Source organism: Cebus imitator, unplaced genomic scaffold (genome assembly GCF_001604975.1).
Source record: "Cebus imitator isolate Cc_AM_T3 unplaced genomic scaffold, Cebus_imitator-1.0 Scaffold6, whole genome shotgun sequence".
Classification (NCBI taxonomy): Eukaryota; Metazoa; Chordata; class Mammalia; order Primates; family Cebidae; genus Cebus; species Cebus imitator.
Window position 1 is genome coordinate 13,882,774 of NW_016107321.1, and position 12,150 is coordinate 13,894,923.

At 41.3% G+C, this 12,150-nt stretch overlaps 1 protein-coding gene across 1 annotated transcript in view; it reads right to left on the reverse strand.

Moving 5' to 3' along the window:
- MTHFD1L (methylenetetrahydrofolate dehydrogenase (NADP+ dependent) 1 like) overlaps window positions 1-9,889 on the reverse strand; it is a 207,573-nt gene extending 197,684 nt beyond the window's left edge. The window contains exon 1 of the mRNA XM_017539199.2: window positions 9,748-9,889. Coding sequence (XP_017394688.1) covers window positions 9,748-9,792 — 45 coding nt within the window. The 5' untranslated portion in view covers window positions 9,793-9,889. The remainder of the gene's footprint in view (window positions 1-9,747) is intronic.
- Window positions 9,890-12,150: the final 2,261 nt, after the last annotated feature.

Consider the following 12,150-nt stretch of genomic DNA (forward strand, 5'->3'; position numbering starts at 1 on the left):
AAAAAAAAAAAAAAAAAAAAAAAGATACAGAAAGGGCATCGTAAAACGAAGGTAATGTCAGGAAAAGTGGAGATACATGGTGTTTTAATTACATTTTTACTCACATATTTGATATAACAACAATACATTTCTTCTCAATTTCAGTTTCTCAGCTTAAATTCTGAACCACCTAAGACCAGGCAGTCTGTTAATTATACAGCCCCATCTTGATCTCATGCCCATTAGTTTGAATGTATCATCTCACAAATCCTTCCCTCAACACTGCTACGTATAACGGCCTGATTTTTTTTGGCTTTCCAAAAGGTTCTATTCATCTTCTTCCCTGGTATTAATCAGCAGAGCAATGATCAGATAGAAGCCAGATGGGAAAGTGGGGAGCTGACCCCCTAAATCTGTCAAAGAAAGCTCAGGGTCTGACACTATTCAGTGCACTTAATTCCAGACTATTGATGACCTGGGCTATGGATTACCTCAGCCTCTCGCTGAGCACGAGGCTGTGATGTCCGGGAAGGTCCAGTGCTTTTTTCTCCACCTCACCTGCAGCAGGCAGGGGAGGGGGTGAACTCGCCTCACTGAGGCTGTCTTGTGTGTCCACCCCTGCCCTCTCTGAAGGTGCTCACCATCTCCTCTAAAAAGAGAGCCCGGACGGCTGGGGATGAGCCCCAGGCCTCAGAGAGGGGACAGCATTCGGTCTACTTCAACTCAATTCTCTTAACAAGTATGGCTCAGGGATTGCAAACATCAGAATAAAATAAGAGTGAAGCCAATACAAGTCAAAGGTCTTGGGTCTTGGTCTCTCTCATCTGAGGTGGCCAGTGCTTTCTGGTTTTCAATAAGGAGAAGTTATTTCTTAGTCCCAAATTCTCACAGCAGGTTAAAAATAATAATAAAGAAAAAAGAGATTAGACTTTGTGTGATGATCTGGAATAAGAGCTGACGTGGGACCATGTTAAAAACACAGGCCATTGTGCCACCTCTACCATTTTTTAATCACATGATCTTTGCAAAGTCTCCCCTCTGAGACTCAGTTTCCTAATGTGTGATATGAGGAAGATGACAGTCCTGCCTAACAGGATGAGTGTGCAGGTGGCTGAGATAACAGGGGTACAAGACAGGGCCTGCTTCAGAGTGGACATTCTGTCAATTAATGTTGGCTGTCATTGCTGTCACTGCAGCACATTATTGCTTTAAATGCATTCCATCCTGTTAAAAGAATTGTCACATAACTCACTAATCTAGTACAGTTTAAAAGCTAGAGTTCCTCCCTTCTCCCAGATATGATTCTTTTTTCAAGAAGTCATCCTTTCACATGTAAGTACATTTAGAATTCTCCAATTCACTTTTAAAAGGCTTTCATGAGCCATGCTGTGCACTAAATTTAAACTGCAAAGGACTTTGTGATAGTTCAGCTTTGCTCAAAAAATAAAAAACCTAGACACTTTGATCCTTCAAAGGTGAAAGACCTATATCTTTTCCTTCTGTGAGTGCCAGTTTTGAGTGTCTCTGTGCTCAGGAGGAGAGGGAAAAATGAGATCCTCTGAGAAAAACAAAATAAAATGGTTCTCTGATTTCTAGGTTATTTCTTCTGCATGCAGCTGGGGTTTACCTCATCTCCCAGCTGGAGACCATTTCAGCATTGTCCAGCTGTGCCTTAACCACAGGTTCAGAGGAGACTCGAGAGAGCAGCGCCCCAGCGTGCCTGCCCACCTCTCCCTCCATGTGGGGCACCACTCCACCTTGTAAACACCAATGCAAAACCATGCCCACCTCAGCTGCTTTTGGCACCAGAATCAAATCATCGGGATCAGGAAGAGGTTATCTCCAAACCTAGGCTTATTCCTGACAGTGAAGCCAACACTGTCATTCCTCTGCAGGGCCCAGCATGCTGGGTGTGGAGGCCTGCATTTGGGTGGAGGAAAGAGCGGGGTTCCCTAGCCCTGCCCAAAAACACTAGCTCCAGTGCCTGGGCTTCCTGGTACGTGACACTCCACAGCATACAGCTAATTTGGACAAATGCCCAAGCGTTCTTCCCCTCCCCAACTCTAGGGTCTCCAAGGAAATGCTCAACGCATCTCCAAGCCTGGAAAAGATGCTCAGAATCAGAGCAGGAAATTTATTCTCTGTTTTCAACTATACACCCCAATGGGCATAAGTTACACAGCTACCAAACACCAAAGTCTATTCTGGTTTCTGTGGACCCCTAAGAAGTTCAACTCTTCATGCTCAGGCTCCATGGAGATGTTATGTGTAAATCAGCGTCCACAGACTATCCTTCCACTTAGACAGATGGACAAAGGATCGATTTCTATTTGTAACTAATTCGATGTAACTATTCGTTAAAACTACAGAGCCTGAAAGTAATAACTGGTCCATCAGGGACCTCCAGCAGACATGTTCGGAAGGAGAGTGACTTCCGAGTAACATGAAGCATGGGAAGGAAGAGGTCCACAGCTTTGGAGGAAAGGATGCTATTATGTCATTAAAGGTCATAGTAATAATCTACTAAGGATTGGAAGATGAGCCTGACTGGCTTAAGCTGGGTCCCCGCTCTGGTCAGGCCCTCCTCTCTCTGGGACATTGTCTCACGGTAATTTTGCTTTCGGTTTCCCTCTCTTGGCCAATATTCTGCTGGGAGACTTCACAGACAAACAGCTGGAGACACTCTGTCCTTCCCCCACCTACACAATGGAAGCATGTATACCAGGCTTCCAGTGAGGGACCCCAGGTCACACTACTTTACTAGTTAATCTACTTACAATTTGAGTGATTTGCCTCATTGACCCACATTGGTGTGTATATACATATAGATCTCTCTCTCTCTCTCTCTAAATATATATGTATATTAATATATATATTATATGTACATATATTATATATAGTATATATAGTGTATATATTACATATAATATAATATATATACATGTAATATACTATATTATATATAGACTTTGGTGTCTATATATATAATATAGTATATTACATGTATATATATTACATATATATTACATACATATATATTACAATATACATTATACATGTAGTATATTTGTATATATTATATATTTAATATGTTTAATATATATTTAATATATAATATATATATAATATATATATAATTATATATATATAATATATTTATTTTATATTATAATATATATTAATATATTATATTAATTATATTAATTAATTAATATAATTAATTAATTATATTAATTAATTAATATATATATAATATAATATATATATAAAATATATATTAAATATATTATATATATATATTTCCCCCCATCGCTCTGTCACCCAGCTGTAGTGCAGTGGTGCACTGCCCTCGACCTCCCCAGGTTCAGGTGATCCTCCTACCCCAGCCTCCAAAGTATCTAGGACTACAGCCACCATGCCTGGCTAAGTTTTGCACTTTTTGTAGAGATGTGGTTTCACCATGTTGGCAGGCTGGTCTCAAATTCCGGGGCTCAAGCAATTTGCCTGCCTCAGCCTCCCAAAATGCTGGGATTACAGGTGTGAGCCACTGCACCTGGCCCATATTAGCATTTAATTTCATTCTCACAACTGTCCCATAAAGTAGGGAATATATGATTGCCATTCTACACAGGAGGAAACAGGCTCAGAGCAGCCACAGCTAAGGCTGGAGCCCAGAGCTGTGTGTCCCTAAAGGCTACGCTCTACTGCTTACTGAGAACACAAATGTTGTGCCCAACTCGAAAGCCTGAAAGGCAATTTCTGGTGGTTGCAGCAGGCTGCCTGGTAACTGGAAGGTCAGCCCACACCGGGAAGAGTACCTGTGGCTACAGACGGTGGAAAGAACTCTCGTGTTACACAGTCACACCCGAGGCCCAACCTTTCATCCTCGGCTTTGGAAATCCCCAGCCAGATGTCCCACAGCAGGTAGGTGTTGTGGGGATGGGGGTCTTGTTCCATGTCAGGTACAAATAAGCACATCAGAAACGCTTGTCAAAGATAATGTCCTTCTACTAAGTGGCCATAATCCTAAGCTTGTTCTCTTCTTTCCTCAACACTTTTACCATTGTCAATAAGGAGAAGTTAAATAGACTATTATCTTAAAATGCACTTTTTTTTTAAGACGAGGTTTCACTATGTTGGTCAGGCTGGTCTTGAACTCCCGACCTCAGGTGATCTGCCTGCCTTGGCCTCCAAAGTGCTTGGATTACAGGCATGAGCCACCATACCCGGCCTTAAAATGCACTTTTATTCTTGGTTGATTCAACTGGACAACAAAAATCCCCATCTGGGCCAGGTATGGCGACTCATGCCTATAATTCCAGCACTCTGAGAAGGCCACGTGGGTGGAACACTTGAGGTCAGGAGTTCTAGACCAGCCTGGCCAACATAGTGAAACCCCATCTCTACTAAAAATATAAAAATTAGCCGGGGGTGCTGGTGCTGGCCTGTAATCCCAGCTACTCAGGTGGCTGAGGCATGAGAATCGCTTGAAACCATGAGGCAGAGGTCTAGTGAGCCAAGATCGCACCATTGTACGCCAGCATGGGTAACAGAAAGAGTCTCTGTCTCAAGGGGAAAAAAATCCCTATCTGTTGTTAACATTTTTACTTCCAGTGTTTTCATAGTGAAGCTTTCCAAGGGTGTGCCAGGTGTGGACAGAGCATGTCCCTATTGAGTGCCTCAGGATACTAACTCGTGCCTAGGTGGCTTTTTGTACCACTGTGGCTTCCAGATGGCCATTGATTGGTACAATCCATGTATTACCATGCCTCCATATTACCATGGCTCCAAGGAAGGCTAGAATTCCTGCTAAGGAAATTAATGGCAAGAGTTTTCTGCCCCATACATTCTTGTAAAAATACAACACAGGAGGTCAGGTATGGTGGCTCACACCTGTAATCCCAGCACTTTGGGAGACCGAGGTGGGCAGATCACCTGAGGTCGAGAGTTCGAGACCAGCCTGACCAACTTGGAGAAACCCCATCTCTACTAAAAATACAAAATATTAGCTGGGTGTGGTGGCGCATGCCTGTAATCCCAGCTACTAGGGAGGCCGAGGCAAGAAAATCACTTGAACCTGGGTGGCAGAGGTTGCGGTGAGCCAAGATTGCGCCATTGCACTCCAGCCTGGGTAACAAGAGTGAAACTCCGTCTCAAAAACCAAAAAATACAACACAGGAATAGTGACAATTCAAACGTCAGGTAGACACAGGGAGGCATATGGGTTGCAGGGAGGTAAGTGGCTAGTGAAAGGCTAGCTGCCAGCATGAAAGACACAGGCTGTCATTTGTGGTGGGACAGGAGCCTGCCACAGGTAGGTAGACCAGGTAGAAGGGGACAAGAGTGGGGCGGAGCCATGAACATTTCTTCCCATGCTTTTGGCTACAAAGATGACACAATAATAAGAATGAAAGTTGACAGACTCTAACATTTGCAATGGTGCCACTATAAATACCAAAGACTCAGGGAAAAAATGTGTGTGCAACATCAACTATGAAAGAGAACCTTCTGGTACATATGAAAACAAGAATGTTACCCAATGACTAGATTCTCCAGAAAGTCAAGCCACTTAATTATTCTCAAAGTTCAGATGAGATTTATCCCAAAGTACAGAGACAAGGTGATTTATTCCCGTAATAAAAAAAGTACTTCGAAAAATGTCTTTGTTTTTCAAAAATACAGATACAACTAGCAAAAGCATCTGTGACAGCTGTGAAAACATTCAATTGCCAAGGAAGGTATTTTCTCTTTTCACCACAGCTGTTCAGTGCAGGGCAAGGTTTATTTTCCTCTTCTACTGAGCTTCCAAATCAAAATTTCTGGGCTCTCAAGTGCAAAATACTGCCCTTGAATTTTCTTGGATAGGCTGCCTCCATGTGGTGATCGCTAAAAACGCACACAGGTTCAGGTTTAACGGCAAGGCTGCCTTCCTGATCTGTCTTAACCCAAGCATTACATAAATTAGATCCACCTGCCAAGAAAAGATTCCAAATCTGCCGAGACACCTGGCTTCCCTGGCAAGATTACAATCTACTCCTCATTTCCATTCTCACCCCACAACATGAGGAACACGTATTTTTAGATCATGTTCTGTAGTAACTGATTGTACTTAATGCATTCGTTTTAAACTTCACTTTGCTTGAAATCTGTGAGCTGTACTGGCATTTTTTTAAATGAAAAACAATCATTTCAGACATGAAAATGTAAAACGATACCCTAACATACCTAGACAACACCTATTGCCCAGTTTAAGAAAAAAGGGATGAAGGTGTCTAGGTTTCCTTTCAATCTATATCCACATCCTTGCCTCAATAAATGCTTTGCAGATTTGGTTCATAGTTTCCATTATTTCTTCATATTTTTACTTCATTTGCATGGACTCCTAATAATATATGACTTCTAATATATATATGAAAAATCTAATATATATATATATATATATATATATATAACGATTCCATGCAAATGAAGTAAAAACATAAAGAAATAATACATAGGTTAGGATTATATATATGTGTATATATGTATTAGGATGACCTATATATGTTGGGTTGCTTTCAGACATATATAAATGGTGTTATATGAAATATATCCTTCTACAACTTGGGTTTTTGTTCACTGAATGGTGTTTTAAAAAAAAAGTCTTCCAGGCTGGGCACAGTGGCTCATGCCTGTACTCCCAGCACTTTGGGAGGCCAAAGTGGGCAGATCACCTGAGGTCAGGAATTCGAGACCAGCCTGGCCAACATGGTGAAACCCCGTCTCTACTAAAAATACAAAAATTAGTCAGGGTGGTGGTGCACACCTGTAGTCTGAGCTACTCGGGAGGCTGAAGAGGGAGAATCACTTGAACCCAGGAGGCAGAGGTTGCAGTGAGCTGAGATCACGCCACTGCACTGCAGCCTGGGGGACAGAGCAAGACTCTGCCTCAAAAAAACAAACAAAAAACAAAACAAAACAAAATGCATGTTGCTATCTACAGCTCTAGTTTATTAATTTTCCCTGATTTAATATCATTCTGTTTTATGAATGTATGTCTATGCTACTCTACATACAACTATACTGATCTTTCCATTCACGCTGATGGGCATTTAGGTCGCTGTTTAAATACTTTCCGTGGTGCACTTGGTTTCTCAAGTCGCCTGCCTGGCCCTCTCCCAAGTTGTACTTTCCTTCTTTCCTTTCCTTACTATTCTAAAGCTTTTTAATAGGCTTTCCGTCCTCCTTTGAAACTTGCCTCAGTCTCTCCTGCCTTATGCCCCTCGGTCCAATTCTTTCTTCTGAGGAGGCCAGAGTTGAAGCTCTGCAGTCCTGTATGGATACACCAGCACTGCCTCCAATAACAGATTGGGTGCACGTGACTCAGATACATTCCCTAGTGGTCATCAAGCTCCGGATGACCAGTGAGGAATACCATCCTCTTAATATTCAAGAGTCACCCTTCTACAGGGGACCTCTAGCCTGCTTATCAGTGGGACACAACGGGGGCAAAATCCTGCCCTGTCTCCCTTGCACCTGGCTGGATACCGCTTTCACCAACTCATGGAGCCAACTGAGCTCTGACAGCTAGCAGAAAGGGGCCAAGACCCACAGAACCACCACTGGCCCTCTGTTTCAAACAAACAAACAAAACTTTTTGCATTGTAAACATGCTACTCTGACCAATCGTAAACACACCTTTTTATAGATATGGGCAAGTTTGGTCTATGATACATATTTAGAGTGAAATTCCTGGATCAAAGAGTAGCTCAAACTCTACTAAACTGTTTTCCAAAATGCCTATTTCATACAAAAAAATGAGCTGGGTGTGGTGGCATGTGCCTGTCATCACAGCTACTTGGGAGGCTGAGGCAGGAGAACTGCTTGAACGCAGGAGGCGGAGGTTGCAGTGAGCCGAGATCGCGCCACTGCACACCAGCCTGGGAGACACAGCAAGACTCCATCTCAAAAAAAAAAGAACCAAAATGCTTATTTCAAATTTTAACTCCTGCCAGCAATATATGAATTCCCATAGCTCTGGACATTTGTCAATATGTCTAACTGGCACTTTTTACCTACTGCCAATATGACCGGTAAGCAAAAACAGCAGGAAACCAGGCAGCTTTTCAAGTGTCTTTTAAACCTCAGGCTCCTTATCTGTTAGTGGCCTGTCATGTGTCCATTTTTCTAACAGATTGTCTTTGTCTTATTGATTTGGAGGAATCTTTTATAAGATACTAATTACTGGCTAAATGTTTGTTATAAATATCTTCTATACTATACCTGTCTTTTCACTTCTTTAAGAGCTTCTTTTTAGAAAGAAAAGCTTTGGGGTTTTAAAAAATTTGATAGTCAGATTTATGCATCTTTTCTTTAGCAATCTGTGCTTTTTGGGTCTCTTAAACTATCCTTCCAATGCCAACATCTTAAAAGCATACGCCTATATTTTTTTTCTATAAGTTTTACAGTTTTGCTTTCCACATTTAGGTATTTTAATATAGAAGTTATTTTTATATGTAGTATCAGGTTAGTATTCCTATTCTAGTCTCATATACATATAACTAGTTTAGTCAGCATCATTTTTAATAATCTTTTCTTTTTTTGAGATGGAGTCTTATTCTGTAACCTAGACTGGAGTGCGGTGGCGTGATCTTGGCTCATGGCAACCTCTGCCTCCCGGGTTCAAGCGATTCAGCTTCCTAAGTACCTGGGACTACAGGCTTGCACTACCATGCCCGGCTAATTTTTTACATTTTTAGTACAGATGGGGTTTCACCATGTTGGCCGGGATGGTCTCAAACTCCTGAGATCAAGTGATCCGCCCACCTCAGGCTCCCAAAGTGCTGGGATTACAGGCGTGAGCCACCGTGCCGACTTTAATAGTTAATCTTTTCCCCATTGATCTGCAGTACCTTCTCTCAAGCTTCCATATACACATAAATTTCCACCTTCTTCTGTTCTGATAGTCTATTTATCTACCATATTATCCTAATTACTATAAGTGCATAATCATTCATGCTAGGTGGTTGGGAATGTCTCCCACCTACTTTTTCCAAAGAATTATCTTGGTTATCTTTGTCCTTTATGCTTCCATTTGGATTTCAGAATCAGATTGTCAAATTCTACAAAAAACATGTCAGGAACTTATAATTTGCAGAGAATTAGTATCTTTAAGATACTGCCTCTTTGCCATGAAGATGATACCTCTACTTTTATATAGGTCTTCTTGATGATTTTCATCCAAATTATAATTACTTTCAAAAGGTCATAATGGTTACTAGATTTATCAAGTGACTATCTGTACTTACTATGGTGAGAATTTAGTTTTTACTCATAATGTAATGAATGACAGTGATAGATTGTCTCATGTTAAATCACCTGGCAATCCTAAAATAAACCTAACTTGCTGCCATATTTGGTGTTCTAAGATTTTGCTCAAGATTATTTCATTTGTATTCATAGCTGACACTGGCCTGTTAATTTTCCTTCAGCATCTTGTCCTTGTTTGGCTTCGGCACTCAAAGTGTGTTAGGACATGTTCCTTCTTTCTCCATTTGCTAGAGAAAAGGATAGTAGGAGAATGATCTGTTCTTTGAGAGAGCTCATTTGTAAAACCACCTGTCGCCTTTTGTTGTTTGGTGAATAGACTGACTCAAAGTCTTTAATGGATATGGGTCTATTCAATTTTCTTCCTCTAATTTCTTGAATTAAGCACTTAGTTTATACATTTCTAGACTTTCTTCCGTTCTAACATGAGCATTCAACATATGTTTCCAACATGAAATTTACCTTGCTTTGAAGCTGGGGTGTTTTCCACTGGGAGCTCATTGTCATGGACCCTTTCCTCTGGAACAGACATTGTAGAGCAGCTTCCAAAGATCCATGGGCCCCGACTACCAAAATCTTCTTTCCATTGAGGTTGACACCTACTAACCAAATGAAAATTCAGTATTATACCTAACGCTTCAGATCTTTCCTTTAAGAACTTTAACTTAAGAAAAAAGACCCTTTTAGGCTGGGTGCAGTGGCTCACGCCTATAATTCCAAGACGTTGGGAGGCCGAGGCAGGCAGATCACTTCAGGTAAGGAGTTCAAGACCAGCCTAGCCAACATGGTAAAACCCTGTCTCCACTTAAAATACAAAAATTAGCTAGGCATCATGGCACACGCCTGTAATCCCAGCTACTTGGAAGGCTGAGGCAGGAGAATCACTTGAACCCGGGAGGCAGAGGTTGCAGTGAGCCAAGGTTGTGCCACTGGACTCCAGGCTGTGCAACAGAGCAAGACTGTCTCAAAAAAAAAAACAAAAAACCCTTTTAAAGCTTGACCTTTCTCAGCACCAACCTACAATTGACTGTGAACTAGGAGTGGGGTGTTTATAATCAACAAAAATTCTCTATTCAAACCCTTTTAATTCCAATTCTAGGCTGTATTTCTTTCCACAAAATACAACTATAATTTACCTGACTCATTTACTCTTTTCTTTGAGTACTTTCTGATGAAGTGGCTCAGAATCTTCATAATCCACATAATGAAAAAGCACTGTATGTATGGATTATTTCATAGATTTGAGCTTAATATTACTGTCCAAAGGGCGTATATATCCTGAATGTTAACCCTTTAATAAAATTTTGCATATATTTTTGAAATTTGTCTTTGACTGTAGGGTGTTCAGAGGTAGGAGGGGCATTTGCCTCGTTTCTATTCAAATTGGAATAGAGAAAAATAATTCGTTGAAATTTTTTTTTCCAGATAGATTCTTGCTTATTGCCCAGCATGGAGTGCTGTGGTGTGATCACAGCTCATTGCAGCCTTGACCTCCCAGGTTCCAGTGATTCTCCTACCTCAGCCTCCCAAGTAGCCAGGACCACAGGCACATGCCACCACACCTGGCTAATTAAAACAAAAATTTTTTTTTTTTTTGAGATGGAGTCTCACTCTGTTGCCCAGCCTGGAGTGCAGTGGTGCAATCTCAGCTCACTGCAAACTCCGCCTCCAGGGTTCAAACAATTCTCCTGCCTCAGCCTCCCAAGTAGCTGGGATTACAGGTGCCCACAACTACACTCAGCTAATTCTTTGTAGTTTCAACAGAGATGGGGTTTCACCATGTTGGCCAGGCTGGTCTTGAACTCCTGACCTCTTGATTTACCCTCCTCGGCCTCCCAAAGTGCTGGGACTACAGGTGTGAGCCACTGCGAGTGGCAAAAATTTGTTTTTGTAGAGATGGAGTCTCCCTATGTTCCCCAAGCTGGTGTCAAACTTCTGGGCTCAAGCAATCCTCCCATCTCGGCTCCACAAAGCAGTGGGGATTACAGGTGTGAGCCACTGCACTTGGCTAATTAGTTGAATCTTAATACAGGTGTGAGCCACTGCACCTGGCCAATTAGTTGAATCTTTATGTTCTCAGCTAAAAAGCCCTTAAATATATAAATACTTGGTAGTAATTTACTCACTAAATTTAATAATGAAGAAAGAGAAAGTATTCATTTCATTTTCACTGACATAAAAATGCCAAGTCAAAGGGACAACAATGGAAATTAAGTCCTGACTACATGCTGCTCACCAATAAATACCAGCACTAGGTTCTTGTGCCCTGAACTACATCTGATGGCTTCTTCATTTCTCTCTCTCTCTTTTTTTTTTTTTTTTTTTCCTGAGGCAAGGTTTTGCTATGTACCCAGGCTAGACTGCAGTGGTGTGATCATAGCTTACTGCTATCTCAAACTTCAGGGCTTAAGCAATCCTCCCGCCTCGGCCTCCAGCATAGCTGGGTCTACAGGTGCACACAACCATACCCAGCTAATTCTTAAATATTTTGTAGAGAAAAGGTCTCACTATGTTTGCCAAGGCTGGTCTTGAACTTCTGGCCTGAAGCGATCCTCTCGCCTTGGCCTCGTCTAGCCCTGAGATTATAGGCATGAGCCACTGTGCCTGGCCTCATTGAAGTCTTCAGTGTAAGTTTTATCTACACCTACATATTGACAGGTTTAGTAAGCTGAAACTGGAATCATATTTTACTGTGGTTATTGAGTGTTTCATGAGAGAAACTGACCATGTTTAAAACAGGGCTAATCGTTTATCTCTACTAATTTCTCTTTTAATTTATAAGATGCTATGACTAGAAAAAGGTTTTCTTTTTTTTTTTTTTAACTTTACACACAACCTCACTGAAGATTTTTTTTTCTTTTTTTC